The following is an 18,330-nucleotide window of genomic DNA, read 5'->3' as shown; positions in this document are numbered from 1 at the left end:
GTGGTTGTGATGACCTTTTTTGTATCTCAGTATACAAGAAACTCAAGGAAAGCACACTTCTGAGTTTTTTTTTAATAAAATTAGAGTCCAGAGAATTCTTAGAGAATTAAATAAACCAGAAAGTATTCCTTGATTAATGTCTACTCATTTAATTTGCTTCTTTGTATTTCATTGCAGATGGTAAATGCCATACCTATGAATGGAAAACAAGTCCATGGAGAGACAATGAACGCTCCGTCTGGTGTCAACGCTCCGATGGTGTTAATGTTACAGGTATACTAACAAAGCCCAACTTTAATTCTGTCTTATTCATTTTTTTCTGTGGCCTACTTTTACTATGCTCTCTGTTTTCTCCTTTACCTTTCAACCATTTGATTTGGACAGATGCTAACAAATGAATATGTACTGAGTGTATGTAAAACTCAAGATAGGTTCACGATTAGTCCAGGGTGTCCCATCTCAAGTAATCAAAGACCGTAATTATCACTGAGTGGGTAATATAAATAAATATCTAGATAGATGGATCAAAATCAAAACCAAAACTCAAGTACAAAATATCACTTACAACCATTCTGTATAATTGGGTTTTACATTCATTGGCTTCTTTCTATTAAGGAGTTAAAGACAGAGTATATTACATTCAGCAAATGAAAATGGAAGTCAGTGCTGTGTTGATAAAAAATAAACACTTCAGTATATTAATTCTCAGTATCTGTAATCCTGTTTGCATGGAAAGCTTCAGCTAGAAGCATTACTTTGGGATATTTTGAAAAGCAATTTGTGATTTGAAAATGACAGCATTGTCAGATTGATCAAATGTTCAGGTAACTTTTCCATATTATTACTGAGTGTGTGAAGTGTTTAATTTTCTAATGAACAGAAAGTAACATATTTTATGCTGTATTTTTCATGTATTCAAGGGGGATGTTTTTTACAGAATCAACCAGAGACAGTCAGACACTGCCATCCACCTTGCACCAAACCCTTCTCTCATTGTACTCAGGTATTTATGAAAGCAATGACTTTTTGTTGATTTAATATGTAACTGGATTTTAGTCACAAACATACCAGTAAACCTAAAGATATATACGACACATAAGCAGACAGTAGTACTTAAAAGGTAGCGTGAAAGAATGACACAAAGTAACATAAGCAAGTGCTTAATTGAACAAGTAGCATTTCATTGTGTTCAGAGTCATGTCTGAAAAGGCCAGACAGCCCTTGTTGTCCCGAATTACAGTTAGCATGATGTGCAGAACGCTTAGTGAGTCTGAAGGGATGGGGGTGGTGAGCATGTTAAACAAAAGATTCAGTTTCAAAGACAGCACAACTAGATGGTATACCTTAAGGACAAGTATCTTAAGTGAGGTGAATATAATACTGCTATACTAAGGGATGGGAAGAAATATTATAACACAATGATACTGGGTGTTTTCTTGGCTGTGTTGTGTGTTATCATGTCATTAGAAGAGAAGCTAAATGCCTGATGTGATCACCTTCATCCAATATTGAATTATTTTGTCCTGGATGAAAAGGATGTCTTCTTAGATGACAATGTCCGCAGACTATATGCTGTTATCAGGTGGTTTGATGAGCATGACAGTAAAGGTATCTACTGTATATACACCATAGACTTCTCAGATCTGTAGATCTCAATAAATTGGTGCCCTAACTGGGAATGCTGAAATGACTTCTGTGCACAAAGATTGGTAGACTTTCTTCAAGTGGACAGAAGCTCATATCATCTCACATAAGTGTAATTTATGGTAGACTGAATGCATTGGTCTTTTCAAAATGTTCTTGTGACACATGGAGGGAAAACACTTTTATTTAACTTTATAACCTGTTTGGTTTATTCCTGTTCCTACTGAATTGTGTATATAAAAGTTAATACAATTTAAAAGATTTCTACAGTCAAATAAGTCCTAAAGTCCATTATTTTAAAAATAATGATGTAACATTTTATTCTCAGGCCCTTTTAAACAACTTCACAAATGTTTTCAGCTCATCTCATCCAGGAAAAAAATTCAAATATGCCTTTCTATTTAAATAAGTACTTTGCTCTTTATATTTAAATTCAAACTACAGAGCCATTTCTGCTCTAATTTGTAATACACACTGTGATATTGCTCAGCAGGAACTGCGTCTTGTACAATATGAGTTAATTGATCGGCAGATCACTGCTTTGGAAGTATTTTCAGAACTGAATGCTAGCATATGTGGCAAAGTAAGCCTGTCTTGCCTGAACCCTCCACCATAGCATGCAGCTACTTAATGATCCTGGTGCAGTTGAACTGAGTGTTGCTTTTGTGCTGCACAGATGGTTCCCTCTTGTGTCTTATTTTTCAAGTTCTTCAGTGCCTGCTGATGAGACATGAAATGGGCACATGGGATTAGATAAGAGGCAGCTAATTGCTGAGATTGTGTTTTATATTCCGGGAGAACACAGACAAAGAAAGTTTGGAAGAGAAAGTTACCAATAACTAATAAGTGCAATAGCATGGGTTGGGTTTACTCGTAATTGTAGATGACTCAGATTAAAACACTTGACTCGAGCCTGAGCGTCAGCTATGAACAGTCTCTTAAATTTACTAATATAGAGCACATTGAAAACCTCTGTAAATTTATATATTGACCAAGGGAACTGACCAAGAACCCAGAAGAAAATTACCAACTGGGCAACCTCATTTAATAAACAGAGGAATAATAAAAAGGACCCATGTCCTTAGAACCTGATTAGTGGGGCTTTTCCCTGCATATACTGTGTATATACTGTATATATATATATATATAAAATTATATATATAGTGACAGATAGGGGGCGCTATCGCTCCCTTGAATCCTCAGATCAAACGTTAGACATGAGGTAAAAGTCCAAATATTGACTTTATTAATATTGCACAGTGCACAAAGCACCCTCCTCTCCACAATACTTATTAAACACTATAATAATCAATAATAATACAATCCTCCACTCCCAGACGCGTTGCCACCCTTCCACCCAGCTCAGCTCACTCGTCTGGGATTTCCCAAAGTCCTTTATATTCCCTGACCTGGAAATGTTTCCAATCCCCCAGTCCATGTGATCCCCTATCACTTCCGGGTCAGATAAAAAGTTTTCTTCTTCACCCCAGAAGCATGTCATTCTTCTTGTCCATGTGACTCGGACGTACTTCCGGAGCGTAGGGCCAATAATCTTTGTTCCTCCCTGTAGCATCCTCTAGCGGCCCCCATGGTATCCAGCAGGGCTGTGGATAAAAACTCCATTGTCCAGGATTCCCTGCTGGTCTTCGGGGCACCTCCATGCTGCAGGGAGGGCTCCATCTGGCGGCCTGGGGGTATTGGCCGTGATAAACAACCGGCCATATGCCACAATATATATATATATATATACACGAGGGGGTACCCAAAAATAACCGAAATTGACAAAACAATTTGTTTTAATAATTTTTACTTACTGAAACTTTAGTCTCCTTCAAAGTGTGAATTTCCCCTGGAATTAATAAAGTATCTATCTATCTATCTATCTAGTACTCTCCATGTGAATGAATGCACTTGTCCCAACGGTTTTCCCACTGGTGGAAGCATTTTTTGAACTGCTGAAGAGGATCGTTGTCCAAAGCCCGCAGCGATTTTTCTTTGACTTCTTCCACGGTTCTTTTTTCATATACGGGAACAAGAAAACAACATTACCCCTCATTTGAAACACGAAAACCACTTGTAGACCTGTATTTTACTTAAAGCTTCCTCTTTAAAAGCAGTTTTAAGCATTACTACAGTTTCAGCAGCTGTTTTCCCTAAGAGAAGAAAAATTTAACGCAGACCCACTATTCATTATGATCACCCATCACAAAATTGCAGAACACATTTACTGTAATAAGCACCAAGAAAAACTAACATGGAATGTCATATGAACAATACAGATCAATGCCACTTAGCAGACTGCCACAGAATACTGTAAGTATGCTACACCTAGTGGCAAAAATCGCAACTAAGTCTAGATTTCGTGGCAGCATCAAACACCAAACCCAACTCAACTAGACACAATTTTCACAGAAAATATTGTTTAATAACTAACTAATTTCCCAAAGGCTTCATACAGTTTAATACCAGAAGTAATACATGACTGAATCACCTTCTTTTTTTCTCCAGTACTCCTCTGCGAGTGTTGTCTGCTGCCTCCTGACTATGAACCCTGATGTAGAGGAGGCAGCTTCTTTTATGCCAGACCCGACAGTATTTCCAGTGCCATAGCAATGCACATTGGAAGCACTTCCGGACCTGTTGGAAGCACCCCAGAGTAGTAGTGGTTTTCTGCTGCAGCTCCCGCTGGCCGTGCCCAAGTACCGCAACAGGGCTACAGCTCCCAAAATGTCCTGTGGGTGTACCAGTGTGGGAGTTCTACCAGAGGGATTTTGCCACCCTGTATATAAAGGAAAAACATTCTCTGGGAAGCAGTCTCCCTTTTCCTTTCCATTATGGTCTCCTGGCCAGGAAAGGTACCATCAATCAACCTGGCCAGGATGCCTGTCCATCCATATCAACCCCATTGTGGACTCCTGTCTAGGCAAGGACCACCTCCACCTCCTCCGCCATCCACCTCCATCGGGATACCAATCCCTCCATTAAGGCATTTACTGCATATATATATATACATACAGTATAAGCTATTTGAATTTAATACCACTGAATAATCATTATGTTAGTTAATAGTTGTTTTAGTTCCCTAACCATTCAATGATGTTTTAAAAAAGTTTAGTCTACATATACTTCAATCCTCTGAAAAATACTGCTCAGTATGTGAGTGACTAACTCTATCAGAAAATCTCAAATGAAAATGTTTTGTAGTGTTTCACCCTCTACCACGTACACCTCTGTGAACACAGCTACCAGCTTTATAGCTATTTCAGTTGTTGATGTTTTTTCTTTTTTTATTCAAGTGTGTATACTGCCACTCAGAGGCAGCCGAGTGCTACTGCAGGATGATTGTTCTGTTATTCTTACTGTCTGCCAGTACTAATACAGTATATCATACATGCATTTTCAAACCCATTTAATCCAGTTCAGGATCAGCCACTCAACAACCCAATGTCTTGTATACTTAGGCAAGTTGGCAATTAAACAACAAAAAGAAAAGTACTATGTCTCTTGCTACAGAAGGCCTCATTTGTTATTCATATAACTTATAAAATTTTCCACTCTCACTTTTAAAATGTAAGGTATATATTTTTTGCCTTTTCATTTGGTGGTTGCACCTATAATAGCTAATACAGATGTAATTAGTAAAATACTTGTCAAGCTTGCCTGTTTGTATATTTTCTCAAGTTGTCTTTCTTCTCAAAATCTCTGCTTTTATATTAGTTTTCAATGTGAAAAAAAACCTGGGTTACTTTATTTTAATGAATTAACTTTACTGAATTTAATTGTGTGACAGTGTACCTTTTCTCATTCTACACAGAATGGTGTTTGCGGATGTGATAAAGGCTATATAGAAGTAATGACAGTCTATGGATTCCTGGATTACTGCACAAAAATTCCTGGATCTGACAATAAGAAAGCTGACGTGAAAACCAGCGTAGGCAAATTCAAACCAGGAACTTCCCAAATCCAGGATTTTTTCAGAGACTGGCCTTTTCACCCATTTGGGCCTGGTGCGTATTCATATTGCATGTAATAATTTCCATGGAAGATAATTGTGGACTTTGATTTGCTCTTCTGTATTTTGCACGGTAACACAGCTATTGTCAAACATTGTGGTCACCTGTTTTTCTTTTTACTTCACTTTGTTTTGATTAGTGAGTTCCTTTGTAGATATTTCATATTGTCATCCTCATGTTGGTATTTTTCAAGTTTTTTGTTATTTTCATAAGTAATGAGAGACTAATAATAGTAATTAATTTTGCTGTTTTTTCCATTCTTAATAATGTGTTTATTATCCATGCCTGTGTAAAGTAAAAACTATAGTAAACGGTCAGTGGATCCTTATATACTGAAGGTGAGGGCACATGCAGAAGCTACAAGTACGACAAAACTGATTACTGAGGAATGCAAAACTCAGATGGAAGATCAGGGCAAAATCAACCTTCAGATTTAATGATAAGATAAGAGACGCCTAGTTAATAATGATAAGCATTTGTACCGTAGCTGGAGCCAAGATAATCTCAGTTTAAAGGGGTCCTACTGAAACTGAAATTAAAACACAATTTTATCACCTAGAAAACATTTTTGGAGTCCATCTTCTTTGCAGATTTACTATGATGTGCTTCATTTCATTTATTTTATTAATGCAGTGCTGTTTTCAGTGGTCTTCTGATTTGTCTGCATGCTCCTTCTAACCTTAATATTTATAACCTGGCTACATTGGATTTATCTTCAAGACACCACAGGACTGCAGCCTCTTGTTTACAGTATTTAAACAAGTAAAATTAAATAATTAATGCGCCTTCATAGTAAAATGAAGCTTCACAAAATGCCAATCTATGCCCCTATCCTACTTAAGCATAGTGTTTACGACACTTGAGATCTTTCATAAAACTATGCAACTTTTCAGTTAATGCATTTTGAGGTTACTTCTTACCATATAAAGAAGCTCCTTCTGTCTCAGGTAAAAGTAAATAACTCACATTACAAATTAAATGGTGACATTTTTTTTATTACTAAGTGGGTGATCTTGTCACATCACAAATCCACTGTCCTGCTTTTGAATTAGAACCTTGGTTGTTGTTGTCTGTGTGCAGTTTGCACTTTCTCTGTGTGTCTGTGGGTTTTCCTTTGGGTATTCCAGTTCACTTCCAAAGACATGCATGTTAGATTATTTTGAAATTCCAAAATTGGCCATAGCTATCCATAGCACTTTCTGGATAAAGCACATTTGAGATCTTCTCTGTAAATCCGTGAAAAGTTTATTTTATTGATTACCAAGCAAACAATTATCAGGCTCAAAGAAGAAAAAAATACAAAAAAATGGCTGAAAGTTAAATATGAGAGGGCAATCAGAGAACAGTCAATGAAATGTATCAAAACACTAGACAAAGGCAGCCAAAAAGTTTAAAACCCTAAACAGTAGAAGAAGAAAAAAAATAACAAGATTGCTTTTGCAGCAGCCATGTTAGAGCCCTGAATAAAAGCCACACTCCCCTTTTAATTTCCTTGTCCCTCCTTCCACATTAGTGCAGTGTTGCATGGGATAGAAGGCTGGAGAATGAAGGGATATGGATGGTTAGCTGATCCAAGACTAGTCAATGAATATGAGCTAGTGAGAGTGCAAAATGGTTGAGAAAGAATGGATTGTTAAATGGGAATAATATACCATCTTTCTGAGTACATACTAGCGATGGGGATTCAAGCAAGGCTGTGTTCAGATATAAAATAGTAATGTAAGGTTAATTCCAACTTGTGTATAAGTACATAATGAATTACTCGGGCACTTGTGATCCTCATGCACTCGGCTCATGGTTGTGATCTTAGTGTACTCATCATGCTATTTTTCACAAAACCTAAGGTGTTCTACTAAACAAGGTTATTTTAATATTCTAAAGCGAGTATTTAAAAATGATGCCCAGTATAACATATTAACTGCAGTTTAGTCATTTGATGAAAGAAAGAAAGAAAGAAACTGTTATCACAGCATTAATGCAACCCTGTTGAAGGTGCACCATTGGCACGGGTGCCAGGAAGGCTGTGAAATTTGGCCTAGTCTAGTTGTACTTGGTTCCAGATCAAGTTCATAAATGCTCTTAGCATTATGTCAGGGCCTATTAGTAAATAATAGGTTTTTTGAATAGACTGTTCAATAGTAGCCAGTGGAATTCAAGACATCCCATTATATTACAGGTGCTGAAAGCCTCCATATTAAGAACTCTTAATAATTACAATAATTTAATATTTAATCTATCTGTCCATCTGTTATGTTTATCAGGCACAAGGCGAAAACCAACTGTGGATGGAGGGTCATCTCATCACAGGGCACACTCACACATGCAACCGCTCCCTCAACCGAAGTTGACATATCTTCACACTGATATTCTCACCCAAAATGAGGCACCAATGCACCACCCACTGCTGAATTTAATAAAAAAAAATATAGTGGAACTTTATTATTCTATTAAGAGACTCGATAACGCTCTATCTATGATACATATTCATTCTTTTGAATTTTATACTATCTAATATTTTTGTAATCATTTTTATTTATACTATCTACTTATTTTTTCCATTTCTGGTGTTTCCCTCAGTGACTACCTGCTACAGCAGCTTTAGTTACTGCCACATTCTGCCAAGATATACAAAGAAGTGCAATAGTGGTTCTTTTTTGCCCTCAGCCAACAGACTCTAAAATGTCCGTCCTCACTCTAGCCACATAAAAAGTAAAAAAAAAATGGCACAGAGAAAATATTTCTTTATATTGTATCATTATTACTATTATATTGTTTTACAACTCTGGGTCCTGCACTTATTTAATAGGTGGCAATAACATAAATATTGTTTTGAAGTATGTATTATGTTCAATTTTGAATTCAACTATGAATTTCCTCTTTAGAGATCAATAAAGCAGTATCTTTCTGCCTAGCTATCTAGCTAGCTTTCTAAATCAAAAAATTCATTTATATATCTGTATATATATATATATATATATATATATATATATATATATATATATATATAGATATATAGATATAGATATAGATATATATATATATATATATATATATATATACAGTAAAATCCAATGTCTGTCTGTCTGTCCGCTTTTCACGAGAGAACTACTTAACCGGTTTAGATCAGGTTTTTTTCTATAATTTGCTTGAACATTCCAGTTGATTATGCGACTTCTCTCATCACACTAAGTATCATAGTTCACTTGCAGGAGCGATATATTCTCGCTAACCCGAGACAGAGTCTGTGGGCCGAGGGGAGATATATATATATATACAGTAATCCCTTTTCGATCACAGGGGTTGCGTTCCAGACCCCCCCCCCCACGATAGGTGAAAATCTGCGAAGTAGAAACCATATATTTGTATGGTTATTTTTATATATTTTAAGCCCTTATAAACTCTCCCACACTGTTTATAAATATTCCCCGCACAGTTATACAGCATAATACCTTTGTATTCTCTTAGATATTAGTAAGATTCATTGACATTATGTATGTAAACACACTGTTTATATACAGTAAAACCTAAATATTATTTTAAAGATATCGAGTGTCTCCGATATCACATATGTTACAGCCATTACGATAGACAGGCCACCAGCAATAAATATGTACAATGCAAGAAAAACTGGATACAGTAAATGTGTGTACAGTGGCACTAAACGTACGTACCTGTACTAAGTACTGTAAGTAGAAAATTTTTTATGGTTACTCACCAACAATGACATGATGACTTATCCGATAATGATGAGTTTCATTTTACTGCACAACAAAGGAGAGCGGTACAGCTCTTCTAAAGGAGCCTCTTCAGGCGACTGTGTAGCACCGCCGTTGTTGTTCTTCCGGCAGTCTTCAATCCAAATCCCTAAAGCAGATTCCATCCAGACTACTGCCTTATTACATCCACTTACAACTCGTTTTGCACCCTGGTTAAAAGGACACTGCGGCCGTAGATCTTATATTCCTTTCCTACTTTTTAAATAAAAAGAATCGTAGCCTCATTGATGCCGTAATGGCGTCCTACAGCGGTGTAGCTTTTCCCTTCCTTCAACATATCCAAAACGTTTACCTTTTCAGCAATCTTCGGTTGGCGCTTGGGCACGGCCTCTGAAGCAGAAGCAGGAGCAGATCGTTTTGGAGCCATAATGAAGGGCTTGACTATGCACAAAGATAAACACAAAAGAGCACAAAGTTAACTCTTTACAGAGTGAAACACGTTGATGCTGAATGAGCGAGACAAGACTTCCTGGTCCTGATTCTGCGGAATTGAATTCAGCACTCCGTCGCTGAGCCATTCAGCACACAGGAACTTAACTGCGTGCTCTGATTGGTTAGCTTCTCAGCCATCCGCCAATAGCATCCCTTGTATGAAATCAACTGGGCAAACCAACTGAGAAAGCATGTACAGGAAGTAAAAAGACCAATTGTCCGCAGAACCTGTGAAGCAGCGAAAAATCCGCATTATATATTTAGATATGCTTACATATAAAATCCACAATAAAGTGAAGCCGCGAAAGTCGAAGCGCGATATAGCGAGGGATTACTGTATATATATATATATATATATATATATATATATATATATATATATATATATATATATATATATATATATATATATAAAGCTTTATAAAATGCACATGCAGGCTACCTTGGCCACATAATTGGATGTCAGGTCATTCTCACAGCAAGCAGAGGTACATCAATTTGCCATGGCTGACAAAAAGCAAACAGCCATTAGTGCGTGCACCATGACTCACAGGAAATGAATATCAGTGACATCTGTTGACAGTGAGGAAAAAGGCACAGGGCAATCAGACATGCATCAACTACATACCATTATGATACAAGAAACAACAACCTTAGCTTGGCATTAAGTGAAAAGAGCTGTTTCACTGACGATGGATGAGAAACAATGACATGTCAGGACAATACCCCACATACCAAAGCGAGATGTCTGCTTGAATATACAGAACAAACTGTGAAAAGAAGCTGAGTTTACTATAACTACCAGCAATATTAGGGAAAAAAACAAGTTTAATTGTTCTCTTCTTGTTAGACAAAGAAAAAGTCAAATTTTAAACCGCCTTCTAGCTTCTTATACTTCAAACGTTCTTGCAAACTGAAGGAGGGGTTTGTATTTAAAAGTGTACATCTTTCCATATCACTGCGTTGGTTAGATTTCTGTTTTTAATTACCATTCCCAATAAAATCAGAAGGTTTCCTGTATATTGTGTTTGAGTAAGCAGTGGATTTTAATAATCAAGCAATAATATTTCCATGAGCTTTTAATACAACATTTGACAGCCACATAATTTCAAAGACAATAAATGAGACTTTTGCCAGTTTAATATAAAAGGTTGATCGTGTGTGGTGGGGCGGGGGAGTACACAATAAGGGGGGTTTATGTTCCATCAATTGCCCTTTGTAAGATGTACAAGATCTTGTTTTCAATATATGGAGCTAACAGGAAGATGAATGAATTTGTAACATAATAAAATGCTGCAATGTCACCAAATTAACTTGCATCAGGCATACTGGATAAGCAGATTAGCACAGATTCCATCTGAGCCTGTCTAAGTGGGCCTTCCTGTCTTCTCAATTGATTCAATTCTTATTACACTTTACATCTGATACTTATTAAGATTTTACACTTTGCATGAGTAAGATATTGGCATGCTGTCTTTCTGTGCAATGATAAAACAATTAATAAAGAATGAACTCTGCCTTTGCTGTGCATTACTCAATTGTGCTCAGATTTTGACATTTCCTATTAGACTTCAAATTGTTTTTTTGTCTGAATAAAGTGGGATGGCATTTGCAGAGGAGAATGAAGTTTCTCTTTATTAGATAAACAAACTAGGGGAAGGAAATGTGAAGAAAAATGAAGAATGATCTGCAAAAAATATTGCAAGTCAGTGTACAGTTCTGACTAATTTGAATTTTTTAATATTGTAGATGGACGAATAAAGATTTGGGTCTATGGTGTGACAGTGTGTGGATTCCTCCTCATTATTTTCATCATTGCAATGTCATTTTTAGCATGGTAAGTATGTTTCATTTAATGACAATATATTAAGCTCCTAAGATGATATTAATATTTCTATGGTGGCAGAATGTCTTTCAGTAACATCTCACAACTTTAAGAAACTGGCCTTTTAACTTCCCACCCCTGTCAATGTCTATATGGATTTCGATTGATCTCATTCATCCTGCTTTCCTATCATTTCTCAAAGATGTGCAAGATAGTTTGAGTGCAATGGACTGGAGTTCCATCCAAGGCTTGGTTACTGCTTTTCATTAATATTGTCAAGATAAGTTTCATCTTCGTCATGAAAAAAGGGGCTCACAAGGTAGACAGAAGAATGATAGTTATTATTAGTCTTCTGCAATTGTGAGACAGCAGTCCTGACCACTGTTCCACTCCACATTTAATTTGAACACTGAAAGCCTTCATTCAATATGCATTTTAAATATGTAAGCACATGTAAGTTTTTGTGTCTGATTTCGTATGGTTTTCATATAAAGAGATAATACACTACCAAATTCCTATTCTCATTTCAATATACCATCATTTATTTACCGTTACTTACTAATGATCAGTGGAACAACGTAGTAAAATACTGATAAATGTTGCTTCTAAATAGCATTATTGATATAGCTAAATAATATTCAATCAACATTAAATTATCACTGGGCTTTTGTTGTTTGTCCCGTTAACTTTATCTAATCTAATCTAATTTGGTTAAATGTTAATTTTTTTACCTTCCTGGTTACCCCTTCAGTCCTCTGTTGCTTGTCCTTACAAACTGACCAATATTCAATTCTGTAAACTTCTTAAAGATCTTGTAGAGTTCAGTCCTGGTGCTCAGTTGAGAGAAGATTTGGGTTCATTTAAAGGTGGCTTAAATAAACACCCCTGTCATAGGTGGAGGACATCCATGTCGTTCTTGGTCTCTTCACAGCATTCTGACTCTCGGTAATACTTTTGTTGACTCTGGACTGTATATGTTTCAGGAACCAATTGTGCATTTAATCTGCCTTGCACCTCTTTTTTTCCTTTTATCTTCAGTTTAAGTCAAACGTATGGTGTCTGTTTATAGTCTAATTTTTTTTATGTCCCAAAATAACAACTATCCCTGTATCAACTATCTTTATTATCTAAATCCTCTGAAGACCTTTATTATTGCATTATTAAAGATGCATATTTTGGTACACTGTGTTTAGGAATGTATGCTTTCCTTCCCAAATTCCAAACAGTTCTCTACAACTTCAGACCATTTATAGGACATTCCTTACTCCCAGTAGGCAAATTCATTATACAGTGGTGTGAAAAACTATTTGCCCCCTTCCTGATTTCTTATTCTTTTGCATGTTTGTCACACAAAATGTTTCTGATCATCAAACACATTTAACCATTAGTCAAATATAACACAAGTAAACACAAAATGCAGTTTTTAAATGGTGGTTTTTATTATTTAGGGAGAAAAAAAAATCCAAACCTACATGGCCCTGTGTGAAATAGTAACTGTCCCCTTGTTAAAAATAACCTAACTGTGGTGTATCACACCTGAGTTCAATGTCCGTAGCCACCCCCAGGCCTGATTATTGCCACACCTGTTTCAATCAAGAAATCACTTAAATAGGAGCTGCCTGACACAGAGAAGTAGACCAAAAGCACCTCAAAAGCTAGACATCATGCCAAGATCCAAAGAAATTTAGGAACAAATGAGAACAGAAGTAATTGAGATCTATCAGTCTGGTAAAGGTTATAAAGCCATTTCTAAAGCTTTGGGACTCCAGCGAACCACAGTGAGAGCCATTATCCACAAATGGCAAAACATAGAACAGTGGTGAACCTTCCCAGGAGTGGCCGGCCGACCAAAATTACCCCAAGAGCGCAGAGACGACTCATCCAAGAGGTCACAAAAGACCCCAGACCCCAACGTCTAAAGAACTGCAGGCCTCACTTGCCTCAATTAAGGTCAGCGTTCACGACTCCACCATAAGAAAGAGACTGGGCAAAAACGGCCTGCATGGCAGATTTCCAAGACGCAAACCACTGTTAAGCAAAAAGAACATTAGGGCTCGTCTCAATTTTGCTAAGAAACATCTCAATGATTGCCAAGACTTTTGGGAAAATACCTTGTGGACTGATGAGACAAAAGTTAAACTTTTTGGAAGGCAAATGTCCCGTTACATCTGGCGTAAAAGGAACACAGCATTTCAGAAAAAGAGCATCATACCAACAGTAAAATATGGTGGTGGTAGTGTGATGGTCTGGGGTTGTTTTGCTGCTTCAGGACCTGGAAGGCTTGCTGTGATAGATGGAACCATGAATTCTACTGTCTACCAAAAAATCCTGAAGGAGAATGTCCGGCCATCTGTTCGTCAACTCAAGCTGAAGCGATCTTGGGTGCTGCAACAGGACAATGACCCAAAACACACCAGCAAATCCACCTCTGAATGGCTGAAGAAAAACAAAATGAAGACTTTGGAGTGGCCTAGTCAAAGTCCTGACCTGAATCCAATTGAGATGCTATGGCATGACCTTAAAAAGGCGGTTCATGCTAGAAAACCCTCAAATAAAGCTGAATTACAACAATTCTGCAAAGATGAGTGGGCCAAAATTCCTCCGGAGCGCTTGATTGCAGTTATTGCTGCTAAGGGTGGCCCAACCAGTTATTAGGTTCAGGGGGCAGTTACTTTTTCACACAGGGCCATGTAGGTTTGGATTTTTTTTCTCCCTAAATAATAAAAACCATCATTTAAAAACTGCATTTTGTGTTTACTTGTGTTATATTTGACTAATGGTTAAATGTGTTTGATGATCAGAAACATTTTGTGTGACAAACATGCAATAGAATAAGAAATCAGGAAGGGGGCAAATAGTTTTTCACACAACTGTATATTCCTGGTACTTCCATTCATGTCTTCTGGTAGTGTCTTAGTGTTTTAGCCTTTTGCCCAAGAGTAAACCATTTGCTTTCTTGTATACTAAACTGTACAATTCCTTTTTTTCCTTCAGTCTTTCTTCTGGCTGATGAATCTTCTGCTCCTTTTAGTTATTATCAAAAGAAAGGCCTTCTTACTGCACATTGTAACTGCTAAAATTAATGTTACTTCTACATGGAAATGCCCAGAATGGATGACTGTTCAACATTGGGTTGTTTCGCTTTTTAAATATAATTCATTTAGAAACGTCTACTGCTGGAATTAATAATCACTTCTTCTAAATTAATCAAATTAAATGGGCTGGCAGCTTTTTAAAATTCTATATCTCCTAGCTTTTATTCTATTATTATTATTATTATTAGTCTTTCCTTTTCCTCAGTCCTTCTTCTGTTCTTAACTCTCTTTATTTAAAAATTCTAGCCCACTGGGTAGGGTAGGATGGGGTGGAGGATATGGAAAGTTTGTTTTTGTAAATTTTGTTTTCTGCTTTGCATTTCATGTTGGGGATGAGGAAGGGCAGATTATACATATTACCTGGCTGGGATAGGATATTGTCACAGTTATATTGATTTTGTTATTTAAATTTTTTTGACTGTTTATTTTTATTGGTTAGAAAAACAAATAAAAACCTGATGACAAAAAAAGACTTAACATTAAATGAATTATTTCTTTGCATGTGACTGATTCTAAAACATGCAGGGACCCATGAGAGCAATAAGACGTTCCATATCTGTATTCATCATGTGGCCAAACCTGTCTAAGGCATATTTAGCATGCTAAAAACAGCAATATATCATTATTTCCTGCTGTGAACCTGTTTGGTAAAGTAAGTTTATAGTTATGTCTAAGATATTAGGCCGAATGTTTTTTTCTTTGTGTTTTTCTGCTATGCCAATCCACACCATTGAGCCTATCTCTGTTAACTGTTGCTCAGATTCTCCATTTGTACAGAAGAAGGCCAAATTCCAAAATGTTTTCCATGCCTCCGCTTGTTTTATATAAATTTATAGTTACATAGTTGAATTTTTGTGCATCCAAGTTTTATCAAAAAATGGAACAGTGGACACTATATGCTTGGAGTCAGCATGTTCTCTCTGTGTTTGTATGACTTTTTCCCTCAGGGCTCCCCATATTTCCTTCCACTTCCCTAAGACTTGCAGCTTAGGATAACTCACAGTTCTAAACTGGCCCCATTAATATGTGGAGGTGATCTTAAACATGGCCTGTCTTGGACTGGTACAATGCCCAGGGTTGGACCCTGCATTAATCCCAGTGCTACTAGGATAAGAACCCATTCCTGTGACCCTTGATAAACAAGTTAGAAAATGGAATAATAAAGATCATTGTTGAAATACGTTTGTCACTTTATAATCGTATCTTTGAGTATTCTAAGTGATATACGTAACATGAAATAACCTTTATCTTGCAGCTCAGTGACAAATCGTCATGCTCTGTCACTGTCTGTGTAGGTTTTATACTGGTTTTCTTCTCACATTTGGTTAATTTAATGGACAACTCGAAATTGGCCTGGTACAATATGAGTAGAAAAGCCTGAGTGTGTCCCAGGATGGGCTGGTACACTTTTCAGGTTTCCCTCCGTCCTTATGCCTGATGATCCCCACACTGTAATCATAATCTGGGTGAAGCAGGTTTAAAAATAAACTGATGGATGAACCTTTGTTTAATGTAGTTCCACTCCAAGGAGTGTTTGTAAGCACTTGGCTATAAATATGATTTTTGTAGTATGAGCACAAGTCATTTCCTCATCATCAGGTAGAGATTGAACCAGCAGAATTTGTGTTTAAGACCTGATGAATTAGCACTAGTGTGCACTGTTTGTCTCTTGAGTCAAGCAACACATCTCCTTTAGTCAGTAATGATAGCTGAAGGGTTATATCTATCAGTAAAATGAAGTACATATATCTTTCTAAGTGTCAAAATAATAATTGCCATGATCTTTAATATGCTCTGTTTGGTTTCTTACAGTAAAACACCTAAACAACAAAAATCTGCAGCCCCACAACAAAAACCTCTGACATTAGGCTATGATGGAGATATGGACATGTAATTTCCTGAAGCCTGGTAAGAAAGATTTGAAGAAACTCCAAGCCAAATGTCAGACTGCAGAACCAGTTCTTGACTCCAATCAAAGACAAAAGCTGGATGTACGTCAGTGCAACAGAAATCAAATTTTGACAGCAAGAGAACAAACAAATTGTCTTTGGGAAACAAAACATTTTTTGCCCTAGGATCTTTTCTGAAACTCTCTTATCTTGCTTTCGTCCGCTTGAAGAAAAAGAAGAAATGATCAGAATATTTTGGAGTCACCCCTACAGATACTACATAATTAAAGACGTCAGAACCAAACTTAAAAGGGACCAGTTCTTTTCTTTTTGATTTCAATAGCAGTGCAGTCAGCTTACACTGGCGAGTCCGAGAAGCAATGATCTTCACTGGAAAAAGACTCATTTTTTTGTGCTGTTTAGGAATAATAGTCTGAACATCTGTTAAAAAAAGTAAATGGACTAGACTGATCAAGTGTATTAATACAAAAATGTTTATAATCAAGACTGGACACAAAGCAAGGTGTAAAATAATTTTTTGAACATGGAAAAAACAAACTCATACAATTTTGCACTATATTAGTGCTGATTATTATTTACAATTTGAAAGACCATTTTTCTAGTGTTTACACTGTCAATACAAAGAACTTTGCTGTGAAATATGTGTTTTAAATGACATTATGGGATGTATCTGCACCACTGGTTGCTTCCTCTGGCAATCCTGTATTACAACAATTCATGGCTTTATTTAAAAGATAAAAAAAAAATGATTGAGTACATTAATTAAATACAGAATGATACCGATGATAAAAGGGTGCCTCTGCAAGCCTTAGACAAGTATAATTTTTCCTCACTAGCTTGAAAAATGTAGCATCCAGACTTTGTGCCCTACAAAACAATGGAGATCTTTGGCTGGAGAGCAGTGTGGTGAATTCAATTATGGCACATTGTAACGAGAAGAATATAGTGTGAAACAAGGGCTCTGCTAAGTAAATAAGAACAATTTTTGAATTAATGACCTGCCACTTGTTTTGATTTCTATTTTACTTTGTAATGCAAGTAAAATGGTCAGTTTTTTGCTTGAGAAATTCAACTTAACACTGAAGTTACATGAAATCTACTCTCCTGCTGTTGGTGCATCCACAATGCAATTAGACATTGTTTAAATTGTCTTTAAATATGGTGTACTCCTGCACTGATTACTTAGTGACTACCTGCTAAAAACAGTGTTCTTAAGGTTTATTCATGTGTAGCTGTTGTGTTGCCCAAATAAGAAAATAAGTAAGTACACATTACTTTTTCTTATTTGAAATATATATATATATATATATATATATATATATATACACACACAGGGAGAGTAAAAATTATGTTAGCACTAATGGTACTGGTATGTAGCTACTTATATACAATTTTGTGGACAATTTATGTGCTACGTATGGTACAAGTGTTGAACATGCTGGCAAACAGGTTTTGTGAATAAATTGTTTCCACCATTCAAATGTTAACATAATTTTGACTCACCCTGTATATACTGTATACATATTTGTTGTAACAAATATACAACATGTGGTAACAATGCTATGTTACACACTAATTAAGCAGGTAATGACTGAGTGATTAATAACATTAGCGGTGAATAATTTAAATTGTTCC

At 36.4% G+C, this 18,330-nt stretch overlaps 1 protein-coding gene across 2 annotated transcripts in view; it reads left to right on the top strand.

The window, feature by feature from the left end:
* thsd7ba (thrombospondin, type I, domain containing 7Ba) overlaps nt 1-17,929 on the top strand; it is a 1,045,844-nt gene extending 1,027,915 nt beyond the window's left edge. For both annotated transcript variants that reach the window (XM_039757380.1, XM_039757379.1), the window contains 5 exons: nt 178-273; nt 921-1,003; nt 5,459-5,651; nt 11,615-11,702; nt 16,598-17,929. In XM_039757380.1, coding sequence (XP_039613314.1) covers nt 178-273; nt 921-1,003; nt 5,459-5,651; nt 11,615-11,702; nt 16,598-16,679 — 542 coding nt within the window. In that variant the 3' untranslated portion in view covers nt 16,680-17,929. The remainder of the gene's footprint in view (nt 1-177; nt 274-920; nt 1,004-5,458; nt 5,652-11,614; nt 11,703-16,597) is intronic.
* Nucleotides 17,930-18,330: the final 401 nt, after the last annotated feature.

The sequence above is a fragment of the Polypterus senegalus genome, chromosome 6, assembly GCF_016835505.1.
Source record: "Polypterus senegalus isolate Bchr_013 chromosome 6, ASM1683550v1, whole genome shotgun sequence".
Lineage (NCBI taxonomy): Eukaryota > Metazoa > Chordata > Cladistia > Polypteriformes > Polypteridae > Polypterus > Polypterus senegalus.
This window is presented reverse-complemented; position numbering and strand designations above follow the sequence as displayed.